General features: G+C 37.7%; 2 protein-coding genes across 4 annotated transcripts; one reads left to right on the forward strand and one right to left on the reverse strand.

The window, feature by feature from the left end:
• Positions 1-2592: 2592 nt before the first annotated feature.
• On the reverse strand, positions 2593-5116 carry LOC105696050 (glucosamine-6-phosphate isomerase). Of its 2 annotated transcripts, XM_012418199.2 has the most exons (7): positions 5036-5116; positions 4860-4957; positions 3863-4007; positions 3499-3783; positions 3055-3413; positions 2847-2934; positions 2593-2773 (listed from the first exon to the last, which is right to left on the reverse strand). In XM_012418199.2, the coding sequence occupies exons 3-6, from the start codon at positions 3984-3986 to the stop codon at positions 2851-2853; spliced, it is 852 nt and encodes a 283-aa protein (XP_012273622.1). In that variant the 5' UTR covers positions 3987-4007; positions 4860-4957; positions 5036-5116; the 3' UTR covers positions 2593-2773; positions 2847-2850. The 2 variants fall into 2 exon arrangements, with proteins under 2 accessions (XP_012273622.1, XP_012273621.1); XM_012418198.2 differs by lacking the exons at positions 4860-4957; positions 5036-5116 and adding an exon at positions 4179-4792.
• On the forward strand, positions 5112-12460 carry LOC105696048 (regulator of telomere elongation helicase 1 homolog). 2 transcript variants are annotated; one of them, XM_012418193.2, is made up of 12 exons: positions 5112-5378; positions 5451-5874; positions 5955-6210; positions 6299-6562; positions 6622-6935; positions 7024-7230; positions 7322-7484; positions 7548-7805; positions 7875-8114; positions 9250-9750; positions 11944-12088; positions 12176-12460. In XM_012418193.2, exons 1-12 carry the CDS (start codon positions 5246-5248, stop codon positions 12253-12255), a joined length of 2985 nt encoding a protein of 994 aa, XP_012273616.1. In that variant the 5' UTR covers positions 5112-5245; the 3' UTR covers positions 12256-12460. The 2 variants fall into 2 exon arrangements, with proteins under 2 accessions (XP_012273616.1, XP_023288548.1); XM_023432780.1 differs by having other exon boundaries at positions 5120-5378; positions 7322-7805.
• Positions 12461-12465: the final 5 nt, after the last annotated feature.

Genomic DNA, 12465 nt, shown 5'->3' on the forward strand with positions numbered 1-12465 from the left:
CGATCTTTTAAAATAAGACTGCTCGGATATTCGGAACTCAGACAGTATAAAATATTCATAGAATATAGAAAAGGAGTTGGAAAATATTCCTCATGTATATTCGACATTGGAATTATATTTTAAGTACAATATCAGATTATGTATATATGATAATGTTTCCCAGATATAGTCCAAATATTTCATGTTTTATATATATCAATATTGGTTTAGCATTGTGATTTGACATATGGAGTACTCCCACTGAACATCAAACCTAACAGTTACGTAACTTAAAACTAACAAATAACATAACGTTTGTTACAATGTAATAACCTAACAGTTACGTAACTTAAAACTAACAAATAACATAACGTTTGTTACAATGTAATAACCTAACTGTTACGTAACATAGAGCTAATTAGTTACATGACATTTGTTACAATGCAGTAACTTAACATTTATGTATTATAGTCATTGTTCGCTAGTCGAATAAAATCCTAATTGTCTTTAAGTAAAATCAGATAGTTTATCATTACATAATTTCATTGAAAGTCTGATTTGTCATTTAATATCTAACTATTGTCAAGTACCAAGAAATAATTAAAAATAATAAATTATATAATTTTGAATAAAATTGCGTGATCTTTTTCATTAAGGAATGAAAAATTAATATTATTTTAAGGTGACTGAAATTATAACATTAATATAACGCGTTACATAACATGTTACATTGCCGAGTGGGAAATAATAACTAATACCTAACGTCCATGTTACTTTTATGTCACACAACATGTTAGTTTCGAAAACGTAACATTTACCCAACAGTTATATAACAGTGTTCACTGGGTAGTAAAGGTTGGAACGATTCGGTGCACCCAGTTAGGAGAAAAGTTTCACGATCGATCCTTCAGATGTCACTTTCAGATCACTTTAAACCCTCGTTATGCGGTGACGATATTGTTTGCTTTGAATCTAATAAACGTCTTTTCTCAGGGCCGACCTTCGAAATGAGCAACGTCATCGTAAACGATCAGCAAGCGAATTCCCATTCGGCGGCCTTGGACCATCTCCTCAGAGAACGGTGAAATACGGTGTCGATTTGTTAAGGTGAAGTGAAACCCCCTTCAAATCAGTCGATTCGAATACAACACTTTTATTTAAGGGTATTGGACCAAACTGTCCGAAACTTTGACACCTCACGCCTGATCATCTAAGAATTGTCCTGACACATTCACAATTTGGATTTTTTAAGAAAAATTTGTTAACTCAGCCCAGACTAGAACCAAAATGGAGTCGAGCACTCATATTTCGATTAATATACAATTATCGAAGGCTCTGATATGAGAAACGAAAGGGTCGAGACAATTTTATGACAATTAATAACACTCTGGTAATCGATAAACTCGCATTTGAACGGGATAAGGGCAAAAAAAATGTTGTATGCGCTTCTATGCTAAAACGGTGGGAATACGAGGTCTCGGAGTGAAAACTTAATTGACCTGGAAATCACAGATGGCGCAGGGGGTCCTTCTGCAGTCAATTAGGGCCACAGTAAGCACGAATCCAGAAGATTTCTAGCGTTTTACTTCGCTTTCTTCGGAATGGAGCGAATGATATGTACATAATCTAATATCGTACTNGTTTTACTTCGCTTTCTTTATAATTATTGTACGAAAACGACAGGTGGAGTATGCCATTTGGTACAATATTCAATGTAATTCGACACAGCTGTCGATATAAAAACGGACGTCGACAACGTAGGCATTTAAAAAAATCATCTTTATCGACGTCGATCAAGTTCCTCGACGTTCCTCGACACCTTAAGGTGAAGTGGAACCCCCTTCAAATCAGTCGATTCAAATACAACACTTTTATTTAAGGGTATTGGACCAAACTGTCCGAAACTTTGACACGTCACGCCTGATCATCTAAGAATTGTCCTGACACATTCAAAATTTGGATTTTTTAAGAAAAATTTGTTAACTCAGCCTAGACTAGAACCAAAATGGAGTCGAGCTCTCATATTTCGATCGATATACAATTATCGAAGGCTCCGATATGAGAAACGAAAGGGTCGAGACAATTTTATGACAATTAATAACACTCTGGTAATCAATAAACTCTCATTTGAACAGGATAAGGGCAAAAAAAGAGTTGTATGCGCTTCTATGCTAAAACGATGGGAATACGAGGTCTCGTAGTGAAAATTTAATTGACGTGGAAATCACAGATGGCGCAGGGGGTCCCTCTGCAGTCAATTGGGGCCCCAGAAAGCATGAATCCAGAGGATTTCTGGAGGTTTACTTCAATTTCTTTATAATTATTGTATGAAAACGACAGGTGGAGTATGCTATCTGGTACAATAACCAATATAATTCGATACAGCTGTCAATATAAAAACGAACGTCGACAACGTAGGCATTTAGAAAAATCTTCTTTATCGACGTCGATCAAGTTCCTCGACGTGTTTCACTTCACCTTAAGTATTCGGAATGGCATTCCCATTAAAAAGGGTATTGATAAATTTTAATTTATCGACCTCGATTAAATTTCCCAGTACCTTTTGTATCATCTTAAATTCATTTAATCGAGCAGGTGACGAAGAAACGTGTATGTGTATATAGATATATTTATTCTCACGTACACGTGTTAAAAATATAAAAATATCGTGCCCTGTTATGAGGAATATCACGAAGGTTTATATAAATGAAATTCGAGTTACACTTCTAGGAAATCCGTGTTAATAAAGTTGTAGGCTCGTTCCTTCGGGCAATTCTCTTCCGTTTCATAGATTCTGGAAAATAAAGGGGATTGAATAATTATACTTTATTTATGTAGGATTATGTTTAGGGATTGGGAGTACTTACTGTTTTAAGACTCGGTCTCAGACTGGGTTTGACGTGGAAGTGCACTTCTGTCTTCCTCGATCAATTTCTGGTGTACAGTACTGAGAGCCTAGAGAGTACAACAAAAATGTAATACAAGTACAAAGAGGACAAAATAGTCAATAAGTTAATTGATTAATATCTTGAAAGAATTGATAAAGTCATGATGAGGATTATTAAAAATCAATACCTTGAAGTACTTCACCGTCTTCACCCGAAGCTCCAGTGTAGCATCTTCGTCACAAATGATTAGTGTACGTGGATGTTGCTGGAAAGCTGACACGGTCCACATGTGATTGACTCCCTCTTCGATGGCTTTATAAAGTGCAAATGCTTTATGAGATCCAGTAATAAGTATCATCACTTCCTTCGAATCCATTACAGTTCCCACCCCAACTGTCAGTGCTTGTTTTGGCACTTTATTTATATCATTCCCAAAGAATCTGGCATTTGCTTCCAAAGTATCCTGAGCTAGGGCCTTGACTCTCGTACGAGAAACCAATGACGATCCTGGTTCATTAAAGGCTATGTGTCCGTCAGGACCGATACCTTATTAAAGACAAACATATAATTATTATTCTCAGGGTAGAGATATAAATTCATATTTCTTAATAATTCAGAAATTGTCATTTACCTCCAATGAATAATTCTATCCCACCAGCATCTTTAATTTGCTGCTCAAATTCATTGCATTCTTTTTCCAGGTCTGGTGCATTGCCATCAAGAATGTGAACGTTTTTAGGATCGATGTCTATGTGCTTAAAAAAATTATTGTACATGTAATAATGATATGACTCTGGATGATCTCTTGGTAGATCCACGTATTCATCCATATTGAATGTCTTAACATATTTGAATGAAATTTTTCCAGCCTTGTAGTACTCTATAAGTTTCACATACATTCCGTACGGTGTCCCTCCTAAAGAAGTAATGGAAATAATTTAATACATGTTCAATACTTTTCAGATCTAATGTACAGGAAATAATGGTGGGATTACCAGTAGGCAGTCCGAGGACGAAGTATTTATTTTCATTTGGTTGAAAATTATTGATCCTTTTCATTACATACTTGGCAGACCATTCCGCTACGAAGTCCACGGTATCACAGATCACTAGTCGCATCTTGAGAAGCTTTTACTGCACCTGTAAAATATTACAATAATTATTTATTATAAACTAAAGAACAAGCTTTGCTAACAGTGAGATTTATTGGATCGTCTCACACTGGAATGGTAGAATCACTAAGATTGTCAGCGGTTTATCAATACGTCTTAATATAAAACCAATTGTGTCACTTGATAATTCTAAACTTACCTACTTATATCTTATAAAATGGCTGAAATCTATGCACTAGCGTTTAAACAAATGACCCGAAACAGTAAAGACAATTACGCTATTATGTGCAGAAAGAAATGAGGAGTTGCAATCTGGTAGAATTCTTTTCCTCTTTAGGTCTGAAAAGATATAGCTTCGACTTGTGCGAAGGTGATAAACAGGAAGCCAATGAACTCTTATCAAAGGAACTTGAAAATGGAGCACCTTTATACATGTTTTGAAACTCGATTAGATGAGATGATAAATTATATATTAAAATTTATCTCTTTCACCATCAAACACACCCTAAACTTTAGTTTTTAATACATAATAGCCCATTCCTTTCCATTCTTATTCTTTACATTCTACTTTCTCGATATCTAATGTTACCAAGATTCCAGCTATATAATTTGACTGTAAAGTGGTAAAATGTAACCTTGTTTTCCGTAATTATTTCATTGACACTAGAGTTCACGGCTTTGAAGCCTTGAAATACTTTCATTCTTTTTTGAGGACAATGACCAACGATATGGTAAATGCCAAGCATAAAATACATTCCCTTGAACTAGGTGTGACATTTCTCTCCTATTGTTTTGCCTTTCAAAACTGTTCCACTATGATTGAATAAATTTTCTATAAAATTATGGGTATAAGAATGAGTAAAAATCGGTAAAAGCTAACCTTGCGTGACGAGTTCTCGGCAAGAGCATCCGCCCAACCAATGCAATCGTCCACCAGCCAGCTGATTACAGCCTAACCTTAACACTTGACAGCATAACCTGCAATGTTTAAAATGTTTCAAATGAACATGCCCTGATTGGTTTGACAAAAATGTTTTTTGGACATTTACTACATACATTTTGTGAAAATAACCTCAAAAGATGTCTCTTTAAACGTCCAGCCAGCCGGCGAATGTACCGAGGAAATAGGTTAGGTCGCGTTTTGGCGCGAATTTTGGGGCGAAGCAAAGCAGGGTCAATGTTGCTGTTCCAGCAGAATAAATTCTGTTTAATTGTCAAATAAGGAGCTTTTTGTTCGATTTCACTGTTAAACTGGTGCCTGTCAATATGCCGGATATAACAATCAATGGAGTTATTGTTACCTTTCCCTTTAAACCGTACTCTGTTCAGGAGGAGTATATGGCAAAAGTGATAGAATGTTTACAAAATAGTAAACACGGTGTGTTGGAGTCTCCTACAGGTATATTCTTAAATATGATTAGTTATAATTTACGAGTTGTGTTAAAACAAGTTATTCGACAATGATTTACAGGTACTGGAAAGACGTTGTGTTTACTGTGCTCCTCGCTGAGTTGGCTCCTGATCAAAAAGGCGCAGATGCAAGCTCAAGTGCAGGCAGGAGCTCTTCAAAATGAGGAATTTGGAGGAAGCTTCTTTAATCAATTGAATAACAAACTTGACAAGGCAGCGGGGACGCCTAATATATCTACAAACTTTGGCTGGACGATGCCGAAGATTATTTACGCCTCTAGGACACATTCTCAACTTTCACAAGCTATGCAGGAATTAAAGAGAACATCTTACAAACATGTTAAGGTAGCGGTGCTGGGATCAAGGGACCAGCTTTGCATTCATCCAGAAGTCTCTAAGGAGCAAAATTCGTTTATGAAAATTCAAATGTGCCAAGCAAAAGTAAAAGCTAGAACGTGCATGTACTATAATAACGTCGATCATAGGTATTTAACGAGATGTATATTTGAATGTAACATGATTGTACATTTAATTCCCTGTGTCAAGTTTGTTTATATTTATACAGAAAAGACGATCCTATATTTCGACAAGATATTCTCGATATAGAAGACTTGGTAAAGGCAAGTCAAAAAGTGAAGTGCTGCCCTTACTTTTTATCAAAGGAATTGAAACAGTCTGCTGACATCACCTTCATGCCTTATAATTATTTATTAGATCCCAAGACAAGGAAAACACAAGGAATAGAGTTGTTAAATAATGTGGTGCTCTTAGATGAAGCGCACAATATTGAGAAGACATGCGAGGAAGCTGCATCTTTACAAGTAATATATTGTATTTATTTTGCGTTACCCCTATTGTTGAAAATTTTTGTTTTATCATTAGAATAATGTAAAAGGTCAATCATTACAGATAAGCAGCACAGATATAGCTTTATGTATTGATGAAATAACAGCTGTGATGAGATCGATGGCGAATGAATTAGAACAAGAAATTGATTTTTCATCCGAGGGATCCAATTCCGTCCAAAAAGATTTCACTGCAGAAGATTTATGTATCTTGAAGACTATGTTTTTAGAATTAGAAAAAGCTGTAGATGAGATTAAAATTCAAAAACGTGAGGAAGGGGATGTCATGCCAGGTGGTTACATCTTCGAGCTCCTTGAGAAAATAGAGGTAAAGAAGAATTATTTTACAAACGGATAAAGCAAAGTAATAACTTCATTGTTTTCCAGCTGACGCATGGCAAAGAGCAACTTGTGATAGACAAGTTAGACAAAATTATTGTCTACTTGTCAGCAACCGGTACTTCTCCATTCTCAAGGAGAGGAACCGGACTTCAAAAATTCAGCGATCTCCTAAGAATCGTCTTCAATAGTGGAAAAGGTGCACTAAAACACCGAGAGGACGTTAAGAGGTGTTACAAGGTTTACATTCAGCCTGAAGATGCGAAGAAAAATCAGAAAACTGATAGTTGGGAGTCCAAGAAAATCGTGAAAACCAGTGAAGGAAAACTCATCTGTTACTGGTGTTTTAGTCCCGGTTTTGGGTAATTGTTAATTACGTTTATTATTCTGTTTTAAATTTTAAGTGTTCAATGATATTCATTCAAAAGTGAAATCGTGTCTGGTTCTAAGAATGCAGCAATTAGCAGAACAAGGTATTCGCTCGGTGATTCTAACCAGTGGTACGCTATCACCATTGAAGCCATTTATATCAGAGATGGGTATTCCAATAGATGTGCAACTTGAGAATCCTCACATCATAACGGGACGTCAAGTGTGTGTCGGAGTACTCAGTCAAGGGCCCGATGGCCATCCTCTTAACTCTTCGTTTAACACGAGGTATCTCCAAGCGTATAATTATGCCCTAATATTTTCTTAAATTAAAATACATGGCAAGTAACATTTACAAACTTCATCGTCGCCTGTACAGAAATGATCCAAAATACATCGCATCTCTTGGAAGGACCGTATACAATTTCAGCTTCCTGGTTCCCCATGGTATGCTGGTGTTCTTTCCATCTTATCCAATAATGAAGAAGTGCAAAGATGAATGGCAGAATTCTGGCCTATGGACAAAAATAGCTAGCCGTAAGGTACGTAAGACACCTGTGTGTACCACTTATTTCCTGTTTCTAACATTGTATAAATATTTCCAGCCAATATATGTGGAACCTCAATCCAAGGAAAGTTTCCTAAACATCATGAACGAGTATTATGAAAAGATTCAAGATCCTTCCGGCAAGGGAGCAATTTTCATGGCAGTGTGTCGAGGGAAAGTCAGCGAAGGATTAGATTTTGCCAACGCTAATGGTAGAGCTGTACTGATTACCGGTCTTCCATTTCCTCCTCTAAAAGATCCCAGAGTTGTCTTGAAGCAGAAATACTTGGAAGAGATCAGAACCAAGGACCGAGAGGTGACTGGCCCGACGCAGTACTTGTTAATTAAAATTATGAGGATTTATAGACATTGATTTCTTTTCCAGTGCTTGACAGGCCAACAATGGTATCAGCTGGAAGCATCTCGAGCTGTTAACCAGGCCATCGGTCGTGTCATTCGCCACCAAGATGATTACGGAGCTATCATTCTATGCGATTGTCGATTTGAAAATCCAAACTTTCAGAAACAGCTATCGGCTTGGCTGAGGCCACACTTGAAGAAATTCACAAACTTCGGAGTGGTCACGAAAGAGCTGAGGGAGTTCTTCAGATATGCCGAGAATACTGTTAGTTACGTAATTCGTGGTATTTAAAAAGAAAATGGAACTACCCAGTGATCACTGTTATATAACTGTTGGGTAAATGTTACGTTTTCGAAACTAACATGTTACGTAGCATAAAAGTAACATGTTACGTAGCATAAAAGTAACATGGAAGTTAGATGTTAGTTATTATTTCCCACTCGGTAAGGTAACACGTTATATTAATGTTATAATTTCAGTTACCTTAAAATAATATTATTTTTTCATGCATTTAATAAAAAAGATCACGCAATTTTATTCAAAATTATATAATTTTTTATTTTTAATTATTTTTTGGTACTTGACAATAGTTAGATATTAAATGATACATCGGACTTTCAATGCAATTATGTAATGATAAACTATGTGATTTTACTTAAAGACAATTAGGATTTTATTTGACTAGCGAACAATGACGATAACGATTATTTAATAAAATAAATGACAGCACCAGTGTAGTTCTGTTTTGTTACGAATATGTGCTGCATATACACAGTAATATCAGAACAGTAACATAGTATAAGACGAGAGTAACAAAGTTATGCTACATTTATATAGATATGATAGTAAGAAATGTTATGTAACCTGTTAGCTCCATGTTACATAACTGTTAGGTTATTCCATTGTAACAAACGTTATGTTATTTGTTAGTTTTAAGGTGTTGTGAAAGTGACGTCGAAGAGGTTTCGTTTATAAAACTTTTCTCCCAACTCGGTTTACCGAATAGTTTGAAACTTCACAACGTGAATAGGAAGACTATAAGGGAGGTCCTGAAACTCATGAAATTTCAGTTCTTTTCCAATTTATTTATAGGCATTTTAAAAATAGTTTATAAAAAATGAAGCTTTGCGAGTTTCAGAACCTACCTTACGATGCATTACAAGTGAATTAACTGATACGTCCCACTGAACACCAAATCTAACAGTTACGTAGCTTAAAACTAACAAATAACATAACATTTGTTACAATATAATAACCTAACAGTTACGTAACTTCAAACTAACAAATTTACCCAACAGTTATATAACAGTGTTCACCGGGACGTTGCATTACAAACGAGTCTGATGATGTGTCGCAGATGCAAAAATCATTTTCATCTATGGAAATAATTTTTTTTTAGTTGCCGCAGCCAACGATGAACAAAGTCAAGTACAACAGGGAGGATTACTCGTTGCCAGCAGTACCAGCAAGATTCAACGCGACGACGACTCGGTCTTCAGGAAATATCCCTGTTTCTCCAAGGGCTCCTGCGAGTAAATCCGAAAGTTACAACATCCAGGACTACGTGGGTGACTTGTCGCAAGCCAAGCCGGGGAAGGAATCTAAGAAGGACTTCTTCGAGATGCTGGAGACCTCGTCGAAGTCGGAAATTAATTTTAGCGAGTGCCAACTGAAAGGCAGCTGGACACGCTGCGAGTTGTCCGCCGACGTGAAGGAGCCAGCCACGAAGAAGAGGAAACTAAAAGTCCTACCGGTCGAATTCAACGCCAATTTATCCGAGCCTTCGACCAGTGCTCAGCCGAAGAGTAAAACGACCCCGGAAGGCAGCGAAGATAAACCTCTTATCGAGACGAAATCTATCGACGAGAAAAGAGAAATGGGCAAGGAGTACTTGAAGAACGTACGTAGCGCGAATATGCATCTACGAATGATTAGGGTTAAGGTGAAGTGAAACCCCCTTCAAATCAGTCGATTCGAATACAATACTTTTTTTTAAGGGTATTGGACCAAATTGTCCGAAACTTTGACACCTCACTCCTGATCATCTAAGAATTGTCCTGACACGTTCAAAATTTGGATTTTTTATACAAATTTTTTAACTCAGCCCAGACCAGAACCAAAACTGCGTCGAGCTCTCATATTTCGATCGATATAGAATTATCAAAGGTTCTGATATTCGAAATGAAAGGATCAGGACAATTTTATGACAATTTAGAACATTCTGGTAATCGATAAACTCGCATTTGAACGGGATAAAGGCAAAAAAAGTGTTGTATGCGCTTCTATGCTAAAACGATGGTGGAGCGTCGATAGCCCATCCGCGCTAATTAGTAGTATAAATTTAATCTTTTATAATCGCTCGAGTCAAGGCCCACGGAAACTCGAGGTCCTTCCCACGCGTACCGAAGGACCCGAGCTACCCTCGAAAGGGGGGCAATAAAACTTACGAGTCCGAGCATTCTCAAAGGGTCTCCTTTCGAGGATTTTCGCCGAAGGTCCGAGATGACGTCTGGCGAACAGATTTTTTAACTTTCTAAAAATTCCGAAGCCCGCTTCTGGCGACCAGACGCCACTCGAGGGTTTTTTCCGCGAACCCGCGGCCTACGTGCCGGCCGCTTCGCGGGTGCCTTCGAGGGCGGAAACCCTTCGGGAATTTCTCTCTGCCAATGAGAATGCTCGACTCAAGGTCCGACTTCCTCCCTCCACCGAGTTGGAGGGAGGACTATGCATTCGGATATTTTTTAAGATTTTTGGTAAAAATCAGATTCCTACAGACCGTTGCCGAGTCAACATCGAGTCCAGTAAAGCGTTGCCGAGTCAACGTAGATACCATCAGAAAGTTGCCGAGACAACTTCGATTCTCTTAAAACGTTGCCGAGTCAACGTAGATTCTCTCAGAAAGTTGCCGAGACAACTTCGGGTCTCTTAAAACGTTGCCGAGTCAACCAACCGAAAGTTGCCGAGACAACTTCGGATATCAAAAACGTTGCCGAGTCAACGTACAAAGGGTCCAGTTGCCGAGCCAACTGAGAACTTAACCATTTCGTTGCCGAGTCAACGCAAACGCGAAGACCAGTTGCCGAGTCAACTAACCACCACCGTAAATTCACGCATCTTCCCTTGTCTGTAAAGGAAATACAGTTTGTTGTGTCACTAAAATCCGAAATATTTCATTCAATACGCGAAACCAGCTGCTGGCGGTTAATACCCTCTTCAGCAAAACACTATTCGAGCCCGTCTTCCCCAGCCCGAGGATTTACGACCCTCGGGGATTGACTGACAATCGCGAGTTGGTTTAGTGTCGCAGAACAGATGGGAATACGAGGTCTCGGAGTGAAAATTTAATTGACCTGGAAATCACAGATGGCGCACGAGGTCCTTCTACAGTCAAGTAGGGCCTCACCTTAAGGTGAAGTGAAACCCTCTTCAAATCAGTCGTTTCGAATACAACACTTTTTTTTAAGGGTATTAGACCAAACTGTCCGAAATTTTGACACATCACTCTTGATCATCTAAGAATTGTCCTGACACATTCAAAATTTTGATTTTTTAAGAAAAATTTTTTAACTCAGCCCAGACTAGAACCAAAACGGCGTCGAGCTCTCATATTTCGATCGATATAGAATTATCAAAGGCTCTGATATGCGAAATGAAAAGATCAGGACAATTTTATGACAATTTATAACATTCTGGTAATCGATAAACTCGCATTTGAACGGGATAAAGGCAAAAAAAGTGTTGTATGCGCTTCTATGCTAAAACGATGGGAATACGAGGTCTCGAAGTGAAAATTTAATTGACCTGGAAATCACAGATGGCGCAGGGGGTTCCTCTGCAGTCAATTAGGGCCCCAGAAAGCATGAATCCAGAGGATTTCTGGAGTTTTACTTCGATTTTTTTATAATTATTGTACGAAAACGACAGGTGGAGTATGCTATTTGGTACAATGCCCAATATAATTCGATATAACTGTCAATATAAAAACGAACGTCGGCAACGTAGGCATTTAGAAAAATCTTCTTTATCGACGTTGATCAAGTTCCTCGACGTGTTTCACTTCGCCTTAATGCATTACAGAGAAATTTTATTTCAGGTCAAGCGAGTTTTATCGGAGGACAAGTACAAGATGTTCGCGAAGATTATTCAGAGCTACACGAAGGATGGAAACTTTCAGGAGCTCATAGACACGCTGGAGATCTTATTCCCTGCGAACGAAAATCTAGGACATCTATTCAAGGGTTATACCTTTTCTCCTGTTTATTTATTTTCTTTTCTCTTTCATCGATCGAATGAATGATTACATTACATTTTTATCATTGTTTCAGGCTTTAGGAGTTTTTTAAAGAAGCAGCACATAGAACGCTTTGACATGCACGTCAAAGTTTTGGATGCGCTTAACTTTTAGGAATAAATTATTTAAACTGCTTTGGCACCTTGTAACGCGATATTTTTTTCTGTACATAATTACGAGTAGCGTTAATTGCGATGGATTTTCTGCTAATTATGCGATTTGCATAGAATGCCTTTGTTAACTTGGAAACTGGGACATTTGTAACTCGATATATCTTGTGTACATAATTACGAGTAGCGTTAATTGCGATGGATTTTCTGCTAA

Source organism: Orussus abietinus, unplaced genomic scaffold (assembly GCF_000612105.2).
Source record: "Orussus abietinus isolate OABI.00-Male unplaced genomic scaffold, Oabi_2.0 scaffold272, whole genome shotgun sequence".
NCBI lineage: Eukaryota > Metazoa > Arthropoda > Insecta > Hymenoptera > Orussidae > Orussus > Orussus abietinus.

What these genes read in the sequence shown, in the direction of transcription:
- LOC105696050 (XM_012418199.2), bottom strand. Translation starts at nt 3,986, where the DNA reads ATGCGACTAGTGATCTGTGATACCGTGGACTTCGTAGCGGAATGGTCT. An exon ending in CGTCCTCGGACTGCCTACTG is followed by an intron (nt 3,784 to 3,862) that starts GTAATCCCACCA and finishes TTACTTCTTTAG; the next exon opens with GAGGGACACCGTACGGAATG. An exon ending in GATAGAATTATTCATTGGAG is followed by an intron (nt 3,414 to 3,498) that starts GTAAATGACAAT and finishes GTCTTTAATAAG; the next exon opens with GTATCGGTCCTGACGGACAC.
- LOC105696048 (XM_023432780.1), top strand. Translation starts at nt 5,246, where the DNA reads ATGCCGGATATAACAATCAATGGAGTTATTGTTACCTTTCCCTTTAAA. An exon ending in TATAATAACGTCGATCATAG is followed by an intron (nt 5,875 to 5,954) that starts GTATTTAACGAG and finishes ATATTTATACAG; the next exon opens with AAAAGACGATCCTATATTTC. An exon ending in AGGAAGCTGCATCTTTACAA is followed by an intron (nt 6,211 to 6,298) that starts GTAATATATTGT and finishes CAATCATTACAG; the next exon opens with ATAAGCAGCACAGATATAGC.